At 40.2% G+C, this 15503-nt stretch overlaps 1 protein-coding gene across 6 annotated transcripts in view; it reads right to left on the reverse strand.

Annotated features, from left to right (window-relative positions):
* The window catches only part of OSBPL1A (oxysterol binding protein like 1A), a 73379-nt gene that overhangs the window by 3569 nt on the left and 54307 nt on the right, over positions 1-15503 (reverse strand). For all 6 annotated transcript variants that reach the window (XM_063326727.1, XM_063326728.1, XM_063326732.1 and 3 more), the window contains 10 exons: positions 11146-11221; positions 9479-9613; positions 9050-9147; positions 8160-8342; positions 7559-7666; positions 7379-7468; positions 7018-7144; positions 3661-3777; positions 2766-2889; positions 1320-1410 (listed from right to left, as the gene is read on the reverse strand). In XM_063326727.1, the coding sequence (XP_063182797.1) occupies positions 1320-1410; positions 2766-2889; positions 3661-3777; positions 7018-7144; positions 7379-7468; positions 7559-7666; positions 8160-8342; positions 9050-9147; positions 9479-9613; positions 11146-11221 (1149 nt within the window). The remainder of the gene's footprint in view (positions 1-1319; positions 1411-2765; positions 2890-3660; positions 3778-7017; positions 7145-7378; positions 7469-7558; positions 7667-8159; positions 8343-9049; positions 9148-9478; positions 9614-11145; positions 11222-15503) is intronic.

The following is a 15503-nucleotide window of genomic DNA, read 5'->3' on the forward strand; positions in this document are numbered from 1 at the left end:
CCAGCACAACAGCAACTGAAGAACTTTTTGAATGGTGTCTGCACTACCTACACACCCTGAAAACCTTTGCTCTGAGCTTCTCCCTGGGAATCCCCCAATTCCCAATACCAACCTCAGGTAGCTTGAGCTGTAACTTAAGCTACTTCAGGCACTGGGAAGAGCACAATATACCTATCCCTTGCTTTGAAAGCACTTGGTGAGAGCTAGAACCACTCTGAATTCAGGAAAGGAAGAGGGAGGTGCAAGGCTGTCCAGCATTTAACATGTCTACTTGGAAGCACTACAGAGATGTTATTTTCCACCAGTCTCAGGGCAAACAAACCCAAACACTTCAGGAGAGCAGGCACAGGAAAAAGACAAAGGCAGACATGTCCAAACCTGGGACTCTGGGATGATGGGTGACTTCATTTGAAAAAAAGAAAAAAGTGATTTATAGTTACAAACAGACATTTTAAAGATATTTAATCCACAGTGTTTGGGTGTACTAATAGCTAGTTAATAGGGAAGAGATGAAGCTTGCTTGCTTTTAGAGAGTTTAGCCCTACCATTTTTTTTTCTGTGAACAGACCGCCAGTTTATTACTATACTTTTAAGTAGACCTTGTCTGGTCAAACTAGATGCATCTGAGTCATGCTTTCACAGTTTCTACTTAGCTTGTGTATAAAAGCTCCCAACTGACCTCTCTCATCTTATAGTACAAAAAAAATAAAAAAATCCAACAAGCGTCCTGGCAGATCCCTTGTAAGCTAACTTTTCCCTTAGCTCTTCTAACTTTTGTAGTTAGTAACCCTCTCAGAAAGCAGAAAATTACTTAAGTGATAAAATAATTTGACCAACTTTGAGAATAACTGTATGCCATGGGAATACAGTATTGCCTGCACACTGATCTGCGAAGTCATGGGCAATAAGCTATCAAGTTCACCGGATTTGAAAGCATTTCCTCCTCTCTTTGGCCAAGCATGCAAATTTGAGTCAATTATAAATTAATCAGCAACAACAGTCCTATGGGCAGCTATCAGTGGCAACACCTTTTTCATGTCAGAACCAAGAGCTGCTCAGAAAAGACAACATGGTTTGTATTTGAATATGGGTGTGCAAGCAGCAAGAGGGAAGGAACTGAGACCAAGCCTGACGCTTCTTTCTGGAAGGACTGCAGCCCACAGGGGCTGAATCTGCAAATACAACAGTGGCACCAAACCTGATGACAGCGTCAGCTCTTCATGCTGACACAACACTGCACATCACCGGCGTGGACTGGCAGTTAACCTGAATGTTCAAAACCTTTATATAAATACACACAGAGAGGCGAGCACACTAACCTTGTCTTCCAGTCTTCCTCTGACTTCGAACGATTTTTGCGGGCAGTCCTTTGTTTTTCTTCTAGCCTCTTCTTTTCTTCACTAGCTAGATCTTGAAGGAATAAAAATACACAAATAAAAATATGGAATATGTCAAAGTGTAATATAAGACAGGTTCATTACTCCATCTGACGCAGCAAATAAATAAGGGAACCAGTAAAAGTTGTCCATTTAAAAAGCCTTCTACGTAACACAGAAGAGCTTCCGGGCTTAGTCTAAGTGCAAAGCCAAGCCAGCTGTGGCACAAGATCAGCCAATGGAATCCTAGTCTTTAAGACTGCTAAATACATGTTTATCCATGGCCTGAGGACACTGAAAATGCGTTTATGTGACAGCAAATGAGAGCTAGAGGAGGTGGCACACCTAGAATTTATTTCAGTAGGGAAACTGACTAAGATATGCTGGATTTATTTCAGAAGTCTGACCACCTGCTTCTTATTAAGGTTTGGGGTAAGTTGTTACTAGTGCTTAGTTCCTGATCAAAGAGGGTTTGGCATATTCACTTCCAAACCACAAAGAATTTGTTTCTCTGCAGCATCCCTTATTTTATTTTTTTTTTGTTAATGCACTAAGGTAGCACAGGTCATGGTCCTGAAGAAGGAGAACAGTTGCTTCTGTTTGGCAGAAAGGATAATAAGAATGTTTGAGGTGTAGGCCAGATGAAGAAGCACATTAGGTGAGAGGCGATCTCTTTCACACTTGAATCCTCAAAAAGCATTTCATAAAAATCTTCAAAAGTAGTATTTGAGAGAATCACTTTTGGAAGACTATGAGCCATTACCAGTTACCCTGCCAGCTACTAACACATTGCATACTACCAGTCTATCTGCTAGACAAACTTTATGCAGTTACTGTAGTTAAGAAATATGGTTTGTCGCTAACAGTAAACCAGCATCAAGTCAGTCTCCAAACAACAGCTACTTCCCCCCGACACACACAACCTATTGCTGAGCACGATGTTACTTGGTATGGAATATATCCCTTTGGTCAGTCTGGGTCACAGCTGTCCTGGCTGTCTCCCCTCCAGCCTCTTGCCCACCCCAGAAACGGAGAAGGCCTTAACACTGTGCAAACGTTGTTCAGCAATCGCTAAAAGATGGATGTTGTTATCAATGCTGCTTTGGTCACCAAACTAAAACACAGCACCATATATGGGCTGCTATGAAGAAAACTGACCCCATCCCAATCAGCCCCAGTACAGGCGGGTGACACCTTTCACTGGAAGCATACCACAACCTGCAGGCACCTGCATTAAAGAGCTACTGTCTTGCAGCACGAAGGAACATATCTTTATAGGTAGCTACTCTCTAACAGTTCATCTAACAACTTGAATGCAGAATTTCCTTTTTTTCCAGTCCCTCGGTTTTAACAAGAAATAAAAACACCTTTGCCAATAACTGAAGTTACCTATTTCTCCATTTTCCATGGCTCTGATATCTGGTCGTAGCCGGCAGTCAGTTCTGGGAATGACACTCTCCATTTCTTTGTCCAGCTCATTCAAAGCCATAGCAAAGCTAGTAAAATTATACATCTGAAATTCAGAGACAAAGAAAAGGTGACTTTGTGACGTCTCTAGCTGCTAGTCTTAATACACAAGAAAGCTGCTGCCTAAAAACAAACATCTAAGTGCCTTTTTATTATTTAATCACTCAAGATAGGAATACTCAAGATACCAGCAAAACTGCACTGTTAGGCAGAGTGTAGGTGATCCTCGGTGTTTCTGTTTAACCAGGCCAGCATCCAATTACTCAGTGCGCTATTTCTGTCTTATCTTCTTTTTCCAGTCCTACTGGTATTTTCCCTATCTCTGTAGAGAGATTCCCCCCCTTGATTAACCCACTGAGGGCACCTTTTCTTGTTCCAATTCTTTGTCTTGCCAGTTGCCCACATACCCTTGTACTCTGCCCATTGGCTCGCCAGCTCCACAGCCCTTCACACCCCAACTCATGGTACGGAAGCTTTGCAAGTGTCTCCCCTCCAATAAAGCTCTTCAGGAGAGATTTCTCACAAGGGAGGTGCCTCAGTATGGGAAGCAGGGTGGAGAGAAGAGGTGGGGAAATCCCCCACAGCGTTAGCTACATCCCATTTTCCAGAGAAATTACACTAACTCTGGAGTCATGCCTGTAGCAGTTATCCCTCCAAACCCACATTATAGAGCTACAACTGTAGTGTGAAAGTTTGTTGCAATAAACAGGCAAATGCAGACTTGCTAATGAAAGAGACAACAAATGGATTTGCTTTGTGTTGAACACACAGAACAATGGGGTAGCACACACTTTCAATAAGCAAAAGCATAGCTGACCTGCGCTGAATTTGGAGGTCTTGGAGTTATCTTCCATAGCAAAATACTTCCAGGAATAACATACACGCTCTCAGAATCTGGCAATGGCATCTCATCTGGTTCCTCAGTATTCCCCACCTAAAGGCAGCAGATAGATAAGAGTTCTTTGGAGTCATAAATCATCTACACTCATTCATTCCAACACTGGAACTTACACAAAATTATTTCTTTGACCAAAAGTAAATAATTTCAGTGACAAAGAAACTTTTCTAGATGCTTGTCAAGAAGGATGACAGCATTTACATAGAATACATGCTCCAAATCCCCTCACATGGGAAGACTGCCAACAGTTTCTTGCATTGACATCTTGGTAGATATAATATGTATGTTCAAGCGTTAAGAAACGTCAGTTTTTCCACCACAGAGATGTCTTGTTTCCTCAAACACAAGCACTTCCATGCTTGATATTTAACTCCATTCCTGCTTCATTAAAGTTGAAGAACAGAAGTCACACATTCCTCATCCTTCCATGTCAAAGAAACACCAGCACATAATGCAAACGCTGTCTTCAGTTTGTGCACAACAGAAAGCCCTACACGACTGCTCTTTGCTCAGAGGAACCTTCCTTTCCATTGACTGCTGCGTACTACTGAAATGGCAAAGTGCAAACATTAAATGAATACCCTAAATAAGCTGCTTCTTCTGGGAAGGGTATCCTATGAAGGCTGACACACACAGCCTGAGGCAGCTGCAGCCCCAGCACTGTGAAATGGTTTTTCCAGAGAGGGGAAAAAACTCCACCCGTGGTTACTAGAGCAGTAGAAAATAACTGGTGGCAGCAGTGTAGGTGTGACCTGAACTAGTTCTAAATCATCACCCCTTTTTTTTTTTTTTTTGCACTGCTTTAAAGCACCTGGGGTCCAATGCCACTGACATTAATTACGCCACACAAGTGTATGTTATGATACTGAACTAAAGCCAGCTAGACAAGGAATACGGCTCTCCCAAGAAAACTCGGTGTCACTATCAGAGCTAAAAACAGCAGCACATTTCAGAGACTACTGGAGAGTAAAGCTGAACTTAAAGGCAACTAATGCTTTAAACACTTTGGCTACACGCCAACAGCCTTAATCCCGCTGCTAATAAGCTTTGCTCTCTGATGGTTGTGCCAGATAATACAGACTGTATTTTAGTGCAAGAAAACTCAGTACCCAAACCAGACTCAGCTGTCCTCTGACATGATTCATGTGTTATGCCTCCAGGAAAATAGGGAAGCATTAAGGATGCTGTTTCACTGTGGAGCGTGTGGGTACAGTGCTTTTCATAATGAACAGGTTGCAAAGTCACCAGAACAACACACAGACCAGGTTCGGTCCCTCAGCTTTTAAGAAGATAAACAGGGCTTATAGCTGACTACATCTGAACCATGCTGGCAACCTGCCATTCTTTCCTTCAGACACTGATCTGTCTTTCAGAAATCAGGAATTTGAAGCAGAACAGATCGGAAAGATATCCTTGTATCAAAACAAAGACATTTCAATACCAGACGGTCAAACTCCAAACTAACTTTCATATAAAGGCTACAACACACACTGCAATTTGTGCCTTGTTGGATACATAATCTTAAAAATGTCATGAGAATCACAAAGAACTAGGTAATAAAAAGTGGATTTTAATGCGCTCTTGTCACAATGATCCATATTTCATGCTTAGCGCTACTCAACCTCTCAGTGTATTGCTAGGAGGGTAGTAACAGACTTTGCCAAAGCAAGTCCTCCGGTGTCTGTAAACCAGGCAAGTGTGAGGGCAGTTGCTGTTGCCTTACATTATGCTCTTCCATATATCTGCACTGAAAATTCTGCATGAAATGCTTCACCTCGATTAAAAAAAACTCTACTATAACTCTTCTGATGTTGGTAAAATACCGCCTTTGCATATATGAAGGCTTGTTTAGCTCCCTGCAAAATTTTTTTTCCTTATGTTTTATCCCTATAAAAATCAAAGGGACTCAGGGAAAAATGTGGGGCAATTTGCCAAAGGACTCTCATCCAAGCAGGTCCCCTAAAAGGAGACGGAAGTGATTCTTCATTAGTAGCAACGCAGAATGAAGGAATCGCTGTAAAATAACGAAATAAATCTGAAAATTCTAATTAAGAGAAGTTTGAAAGGCTATGTACTTTCACGCTTGAGTGAATCCTTCACTACACATCCAGACATTATACGTAAGATGCTCAAAAACCACAAGCAGTATTAACTCCTCAAACACAAGGGGGCAGCGGGAATACATACTCAACAAAGACTACCTGATTCACAGTGTGCACTACAAAGCTTTCCGATTTCTACACAGAAACAGTTCTGTTAACTGCGTAGAAAAAACATGCTTTTTCTAGCGTCAGAGCAACATTGCAGCCTGAGCTTTATGCAATAGGAAGCTTCATTTTTGAGGGGAAAAGCAAAGATCATCTTAAGCGTTGTTGGAAAATGCCAAGCGGTAGCTGAACAAAGACACAGGGTATGCTTTTCTTTGCTCCTTCTCCCTAGAGCTCAGAGGGTCAGACTCGAAGAGAAGCAGTAATCCCCAGTGCTTTAGCACTCTCCTGATGACAAGCACTGGAGCAATCTCAGATACAGCAACAATCTGAACCTGCACAGGAACAACAGCTTTCAGAGTTCTCTGTCTCTTTTTTCTTAAGTATAAAAGCTACCAACAACAAAACCAACAAAAATATCTGCTTCAGTCACTGAAGGGGAACAACCCCTGTTTTAAGCTCTCATATGCAAGGTTGTTCTTCATCAAGTTATGTCACCATAACTGTTCACCTTAAGCAAAAAACATACTGCTAAACAAAAATCTGGAAGAATTAAGAATGGCTGGGCATGTTTTTTTTCCCAGAACAAAAAATAATGCAATCGTGGAAGAAAAAAAAAGCAAGCCTTTCTGTGGTTGTGAAAATTCAATAGAAAGCAATACAAAAATCCTTTGTAAAAGCTGGAAAATATCGTCTTCTATCAAGATGAGAAACTATTCTATCCTGGCTCTAGGAGTCCGAAGCTTCCTATTACAATGTGAATGTTATCATACATGATCAGAACTATGGTCCAACTAATGGACGTGCTATTTCCTCCAAGTCACTTGGGAGGAAGCGGCAGGTAGTGAACCAGCCAGTATCTAGATCACTCCCGAGTTTTGGGAAGTCTGAATACAAATCTCTGAGAGAGAACAAGCATTTTATCCCTTAATGCTGGTACTCATACAATCCATTTTGTATCCTACTAGGCAAGAGAGAATAAATGAAAAGAAACCTTAATGCTCTTAAATGCTGCTAAAATATTTAGCTCTCTTATCATGCTTTTGACATACCACCTCTTTACTAATACCTGTTTACTGCTTTTCTTCTCTTCTGCATTTTTCTTGTCATTTTTTTTGTAAGCTTCAAACGTAGCTGGGTCAACACTGTACAAACACTCGGTCCATTTCCCATACAGTGCACAAAGTTTCTTTTTGCTGTCAAAAAAAGACTAAGTTTACAAAGGAACTTAAAGAGATTTATTTCATCATTTCAGACAAACATATTTGAAAGACAAATTTTTGAGAGCAACTCTTAAAACTCCATTATTGGTGTTGCACAATTCATAACGTTGCTGTTGCAGGTTTATGCTCTTATAAGCATACAGTTCCACAGCTTCCATCAGAAACAGAGGGCAGCAATTTGTTTTGTATTAGGAATGAATCTGTTACCTTTTGTCCTGAATGTAGCCTTCAACTTTGTGCAACTCCTTCCCAAAGAGGCCGCAGGGCTTGAAGCTTAGTACACATTTCTCACCAGTTCTAAAGGCAGAAAAAGAGGGCATTATTACTTCCAAATGCTTTTCCTCTTCAAACTTGCAGCAAGTGAAAGCACTCGCACTCTTAACTTACTTATGGTTAGTTATTTCCACGTTTCCATATTGCTCAATCCAAAGTTTGCCCACAATAATGTTATGCACACAGCATGTAGGATTTGTCCACGTGTAGGCTTCATTGTGTCTATGGGAGGGGAATAAAAATTAAAATACTGTATCTTTGTATTGGATGTCACTCCTGCATCAAGCCATCAGCAATAAATGGCACCAAGTCTTGAAATGGACATGGCAGTAAGTCAGGAAACCCAAGAAGTTTATTAACCTATTGCTACTGACTGTATCAATTCCTTAGAACAGCCACTTCAGTAGCTGTTAGCACTGAATGACAAGAGGAAAGCTAACAGGGCTCAAGTGTGCTAGTCTTGGTAGGACTGATGTCCAGGTATCTGCAGAACATACAGGCACACGCCGCAACTACTGCTAGTTTTAGTATGCAGTATATTAGGAGAAATGATGGCAGTTCCTTTCATCTTCTCATCCTCTCGCAAAATGATCTGCCATCAAACATTAGGATGTGGGTGTTAGACATGTTCACTGCTAAGCCATGAGGCACTAATGCACACTAATCATCATGGATGCGGCCACTGCGCCTATGCAGTTATTACTTATCAACTTACTCAAGAAGCTCCAAAGTCATTGTGCCTTTCGGTTCCGCTTCCACGCTCTTGCCCCAGAATTTGAGTTTAGGATAAATTGATCCATGAAACACAAAATCATTATTTAAACCTTCAGCATAGAAAGCACTGATTGGTGGATGATGGCTAACTTGCTCTGAGAGAAGTCTAAATCCAAGATCATCTCTGCAAAACAAAGATAACCAAAAGCATGTATCTACATATCAAGCGTAGTGAAGTTGCAGTTCTTTTCCCCAGGGTGAAACATAGTTGGGCTCCGTGTAAGTTAGTTAAAACCCTAGGATAACACAAAAAGACAGAACAACTAATACACAGAACTGATACACCTTCATTCTAAAGAACTGAGGATATAATGTAAAAAGGTAAGAAGAACTACCAGATCTGATCAGACAATATGTTTACTTTTGATAGTGACCTCTTTCTTAAACTTTCACATAAACATAGGCCAAAACCTCACCTGAGGGAAAAAGTGTAGATGCCCTAAGCGTAGATGCACGCTACTAGACTAACATTGCCTATTTGTATTCTGGACACTCATATAATATTAAAATTCTAACACCTCCCTTATGTTCCATGCATCTTTTCATTCAGAAGGTTTCAGAAAAAAAAGTAATTTTTGTAAATAAAACTTGCTTTTAAACTTGGAAAATTTAATTTGCCTGCTCTGAGTTGAAAAGTTTAGTGGTTTCCCTTCACTGGAAGGTGCGCTGCTGAACATCAACACACATTGCAAACATCTCCAGCAGCTGCCAGGAGAAAGGGTGGAATCTTACAAGCCAAAGAGCAGTCAGCGAGCCACCTGACACATCTAATGAAACTTAAGCTACACAGAATACCACCCTCCACTCTTCAGTGCACGTTCTGTTCATTACCTGATCAATTCATATGTCTCTCCAAGCAACGGGTTGAACGGCTTCCCTGTACGTTCCCACTGTGAGGCTACAGCAGACACAGCAAATGCAGCAACACACTATTCAAATGAGTAAGAGTACACAGTTAATCTCCTGAATTTCAGTTTTTATCCCGTATCAACAGCAGTCATGGTATTACAGAGCGATTCTTCTGAAACAGCTTAGCAAAATTCTGTTTCCAAGTCAGGGGAATAAACAGTTTTCATCTAAAAGGCTAAAAAGGCAAGCCTTAGGAAAAGCAAAACATTTTCCTAGATAAGCAAAACTGGTTTGTGAATAAGAAAATCCAACATGGAGCAAATTTCAGGAGTTGCTCCTATAAAGAGCCTATAAAGAAAGAAATCCCAACGCACTCATCAAGATCTACCACAAATTATCACACCAAAGTACCTGCATTCGCTCAGTTGTGCTGGAAAGTGAGCTGGCTTTGTGGATGAGGTATGTATGTTCCATATACTCCGTAAGCCGTTGTAGGAAGCTCAGTGGCTCATTGAATATAACTGGCATTGTGATCTTCGACAACTCCTGATGCACAAATGAAGTTTGTGTTAAAAACCAAATGACTAGATACACTGACCTGCAGTAACCCAAGTGTAATTGGCTTATTACAAAAATAAATGATGCTCTTAGTACTAATGCAATGTGCTTGACCTGGCTCTGCTAATGCTTAAAGGAAAAAAACCTGTAGATCCCTCATGAGCTTGATAAGCCTATCTGTGCTGACGTTAAAGCTACTTTTAAAATAAAAAGAAAACCAAACATCAAACAAACAAACTTCCTATCAACAAACGCATTAAGCAGTTGAGATGAATCAATGGAATGAAGTACTATGGACCCTTTTAAAGACTAAGTTATTTATTACTCTTAAAATAGATAAAAGCCATCTAATTACTTAAACGTATCTTTTTTGGAGGCAGGTGGGCAGGCAGGGAGAGGAGGATGACAAAGGACAGGGAAACATGGCAGCACAGGAGTAAAAACAGGGATTCTGTATTCTGACAAAAAAGGAAATTTTAACAGGAATAAAAATTTAAGAGAAGTCCTACAGTTTTGGTGCTGTTTCTTCTCTTTCCGATTTTTAAAAAGCGTGCCCTCTGAATGCACAACACAGCAAGGTTTTAAACTGCCTGCAGGAGCAAATTAAAAGCATATAGGATGACCACTGGCCACGTATGCGGTAAACAGTGCTGTTCTTAAGCATGATAGTAGCATCTGGCACTAACAGCTTTGGGAGAGACCTCGGTACAATCCACTCCAAGTTCCTCCCTACCCCTCCCTCAAACTGACACCTCTGTGCAGCAATTTCTGCAAAGCAGAATTAAGACCTTTATGGATTTTTTTTTCCTGCACACACCTTATGCAAGACAGGCTTTCCATCTGCTCTTTGTATTTTAAGGTTATAATACTTTTCTGCTAAAGTCACTCTGAGAAGCCTCAGATGCTTTACAACAACTCAGAGACTTGGAGCTGCTGCTAGAGGTATTCCCCAGCTCCTCCACATCTCATTCCTTGGTGCTGTTTCTAACTGCAGCAAGGGGAGGAGGAGGAAACAGCACCCACTAAACACACACATTTCCTTCTGTAGGCTACTGTAACAGGTGTTTATCAGCTGTAAGTACTTTCAGCCTACTGCAGGATCTAAAGGAGAGAACTCTTCTCAATTCACCCTTAGCTGGAAGCAGATTAGGCGCCAAGCACCTAACTTCTCCTCTGGCCACCATCTGGACAGTAACACCATGGCGGGGGGCCAGGGGGAAGACTGAGATACTAAGGGGAAGGGAGAAGAAGAAAATTAAAGTAGTTGTTTTTTGGGTTTTGTTTTGTTTTTTTCACAAAGTAAAAAATTTTTGCTACCACAAAGTACTTTAAGGGTTAAAATCAAGAGAATGCTTTTACTGAAGGAATATTGCCCTGACCAAGTCTTACCTTCTCTAATTCTGAAAGCAAATAAAGCATAAGGAGCAAGTTAAAAAAAAAAGTCCCTCTCCCCAAGAAGTTTTCATTTGGGCCTCAAATGAAACAATCACATCTTTCATTATAGCTTTCTGATTACCTACCATTCCAATGCATTTTCTTAGGATACTCCAGATACTGAAGTCATTTCTGGAAAACATCGGAGATGGCAAGCTTGTTCTGCAGAAAGGAACAGGGGGAAAAAAGCAGAAGTAAGAAGTTTTCCATTATTAACCATGACTAAGAAACCCAAATACTCTTTTTATTTTTTGAAAGTAACAGTTTTTCAATTTTCAAACCAAGGGGGAATGACAATGCTACTTTGAAGCACTTCAACTGTTTTACCTGCACAGAAACCTGCATTTTTCCAAAATCAGAACCACTCCCTTCATTTTGCACAAGCAATGATTTTTTTGAGAGAAAGTAAGTTCTTTCTGAGTAGGTACATAGGTATGTTCACTATGTCTGAAGAGATCTGAGGGTTAAATAGTGGGGTTTTTTTGCTAGTCACCTGTATACTGACAATGAAGGGCCATGACATTTATTGCCTATATTAAAATCAGCCCTTAGGAACAAAAGAAATAACATCATTGTTAAAGAACAGAAAGCACAGCAGTCTTCTACAGGGGGCTGGCATATTCTGAAGCAAAACATACTTTTGAGACCAACATTTAGGCTCTGTAATACAGCTTGTAGTTCTTAGCTTTATGAGGAATCAGATTTTGTTCAGTTTTTTTACTTCTACTGACCAGCTCAACTATTAACCCAATTTACCTATAGAAAGGCATAAACATAGATCCCTTTGTCCACAACAACACTAAAATTCATGTTTGGACCATGATTATCAATGAGGAAAATTCTCAATACATAAGAATTACCTACAGCTCGCTCAAACTGCATGAACTATTTGAGTTTCAAAGTTTGGTTAACTCTATCTAAATGATCGTGTTGCCCTCCTAACCAAGAAGCTCTTATCTCCCCTCAAAGTATCTAGAGCGTCTTTTTTAGAGAGTGTGAACAGGCTGTAGCTGTCTCCTCCACAACACTTTTCTGATAAACAGAAACACTGCCAAGAGAAAAAATAAAAACTTAAAAAAAAAAAATCTATTCGGGCTAAGTTGTTAGTTTCAGTAGCCCTAATCTCTGTATTACCTCCAATACTTATCTGCTACTGGAATACCTTTACCAGGGCTGATGCTTCAAGTTTTCAGAAGGAACAAAACCAAAAAATGCTCCTTAGAATGCAAGTCCCATCCAATCAAAACCCTAGTCATATGCCTGAACTCCTCACAGTACCAAATTACGTTTTGTTAGTGAGTAGCTAACAGCCTAACACTGACTTGCTTTACCCAGCACCTACGTAGGGGATGAGTGGGTAGGAGGATTCATTTTATTTGACCAACATGATATCACTCACTCCCTACTCTGATTTTCCACTGATACAAAAGATATTTAGGTGAAACAGATAATCTTGAATAATATTAAGTATAAAATACTTCTGTGGCTGCTTTGATACAAATGTCCAGGAGAGGACAGTGTCCACCAAGTATTCAGTCTTATCTTCCATTTGTAGCGTTTACTTATTTTTTTCTGTGTATTCTTTAATGAAAGCATTTAGCAGCGTGGGTATTTGTGTTTAAGTAAGTTCTTCTACATGTAAAACACGCTCACGTGCCTCATTTACTAAAGTTTACACAGGGATTGCTTTCCTTACAGAGTAAAAACTTGTATTTTCATTAAAGTTAACCGGTCCCTCCATTCAATTTGTTTAATCACTTGAAAACTGGCATTCGGTTTCAGCATTTCATCCATATTTCTTACATATATCAGCCAAACTTAATATGGGAGTCAGTTCTCTTGTCCGTATACTGAAGAAACAAAGCAGTTTTAAACTACCCAGAAAGATCCCAGGGACACGTAAGGCCATGTGGAAAAGTGACAGACAGCCAAGCCTTGAGCCCTACTAACCTTGACACACTCCCTGTGGTTAAGGGAAACGTTTGTGAATGCAAAAGTTTCCTTCCAAATGTCAATTTTAGAAACAACTCAGGAAGTTAATTTTAGCTTTAAGTGATAAAAACATCTGCAGGAATTTCTATGCAGCAGAACGGATAAGATGCATTTAAGATCATTCACTTAAACAAAAACACTTGTCCAAAGCATTACCTATAGCAGGTCAGCTACTACTGTGGGGAAGGAGACATATGGTGTGAAAAAGACGTCTAGCTTGCTCTTCATGTAAACCTGACCAAATAACCTCCTGGCTCCCAAAAAGCTAAACAAACACAAGCATTTTCAAAGGCCGCCAATGAGGGGGGGGCAATGGGGAAGCTGACTACAAAAAAACTCAGCAATAAGAGGAAAATAGCAGTGACAAACAGATGTTAAATGATGGCAGGTATTATGGAATATTTTTGTGCAAGGGTTTTTTGGGGTTTTGGTTGGTTTGTTGGGCTTTTTTGTTTGGGTTTTTTGATTTGAATTTATTTTTTTTTAAGTTTGTCTCAGCTTAAAAATTTCCCTCTTAAAAAGAAAAAAAGTAATTTGAATGCTTCCATATTATTTAATGTACTATTCTCCTATCTCTCAAATCCTCTCCCAAAAACTTTTCAAAAGTTAAGCCCACTCTCAAATCAACCTAAAACACCCACATTCTTTTGAACGCTCTATGAACAGTCAGTAGGATGCAAACTACATTAAAACAATCAAGAACAAGACCGCATTATAAGCGGCACTGACTTCGCCTATCTATATATGTACATCCCAACACTTCTAATTCCTTGGAACCAACAAATTTATTCCTACATCTCCAAAACCAAAACACTGCCCCTCCTCAAAAAAAAAAAAAATCCGAAAAACTACAAAACCCTGACGTCCACTTCCCTGTGCAAAACCCTCACCACTCAAATAGGAGAGGCAGATTAGAAACTCAGGTTTTCTAGATGGAAGTAGGAAATAAAGTCTTTTTTGTTCTGGCTACTAAACAGCGTTAGGTACTCTCACATGCAGCTGCAGATCCTCTATTCATGAGGAACTACAGGAAGGTGTACCAAGATTTTATGCAAAATAAATTAATCTAGTCTGTTCTCTAAGTGACTTGTTTCCATGTGGTTAACACAAACAGAAGTTAAACAAAAAAGTTACAGCAAACCAAAAGGCGTAAGGATGGAATTAAGTGCTGTCACAACATTCTGACCCACTCACTTTGCACAGCATCAAGAAATTAAGGCTTCTGCTCCAAAAAGGACACAGGTGGCATCACAGACAATGCACAGTTGACCACATGCCCTCTAACTAGCCACAAAACCAAAAGAGGCACAAACTGGAGCCAGCAGGTCCAGGTAGGTAACACAGTTCTGAAATCACTTCAAACAAATCCCGTGCCAGACCAAACATCACTGCTACCAAGAGCCTAGAAACACCACACAATGCCCATCCCCTGAGAAGGTTCTCTTGGAGGTAAAATTTAAATTGGCTGAGCTCTGGGGAGTAACAGTTTGCATCAACGTATTTGTAGACAAATCCCAGTGTGTCACCAAGGTGCCAGGTAAAAAAGCTTGACTTTACAGCTGAACCTAGAATGTGCTCTACAGCCATTTAGTCACATAAAATATAACCATACATTCTTATCTATATGCAAAACAGATGTTTTCAGTTTTCTTTAGCAGTAAATTATTAGCCAGCCAATATACACACTTGTTTTACTCCAATATCCTATACTCTCTTCACTCTTAAAAGACACACAACTCAGAGAAACAACTTACGCAGAGGGACCGGTTTATTACTTTTCATTCCCCCTTATAAAGCCAGTAGATCTTAAATGCCCCTCCAGTCACCTGCTCCCCAGAGTTCTGACAACATAATGCATTACAGAAACTTGCCAAGTCACTTCTGTTCTTATAGTGAACAGAAGATCAATTCCTGTTAAAACTCTTCAAGACAACGCATGTCAATATGCATTATAATTTTCATGATGATCACGAATTGCCTCCTTTCTCCTCATTGTTCTGAAAGCAATGAATGCAATTCAGATGTCCACCTTCACCTACTGCTTCCCCCCGACCCTTGAACTTCCCACTCTAATTAGGAAAGAACTTAGCCAAGGCCATAAATACCACCCTTGCTAACAACACACGAGTGCAGAGCAGCATGCTTAGTCAGCTGCTTTATGGTACCGTCCCACACCACCCTGTTACTCCACCCAAGCCCTCGTTTGCCTTCATCTTTGCCTAGTATGGGAGGGATATACAGGCAGAAGTTGAACCTTAAAACATCAGGTCTCTGGCGTTACCATATGTCACTGCAATTTAACTACTTAAGATATCAAGTAATACAAAGCATGTCTGTCTTGCTTCTGTAAAACTGAATATTAATTTCCTGTTTTTACAGAAATCTGATGTCCCCCCATCATTATTCTGCACATCCAAAACACTTCCAAAATAGTCTTTCTGAAACACACTGA

The sequence above is a fragment of the Chroicocephalus ridibundus genome, chromosome 2, assembly GCF_963924245.1.
Source record: "Chroicocephalus ridibundus chromosome 2, bChrRid1.1, whole genome shotgun sequence".
Taxonomy (NCBI): domain Eukaryota; kingdom Metazoa; phylum Chordata; class Aves; order Charadriiformes; family Laridae; genus Chroicocephalus; species Chroicocephalus ridibundus.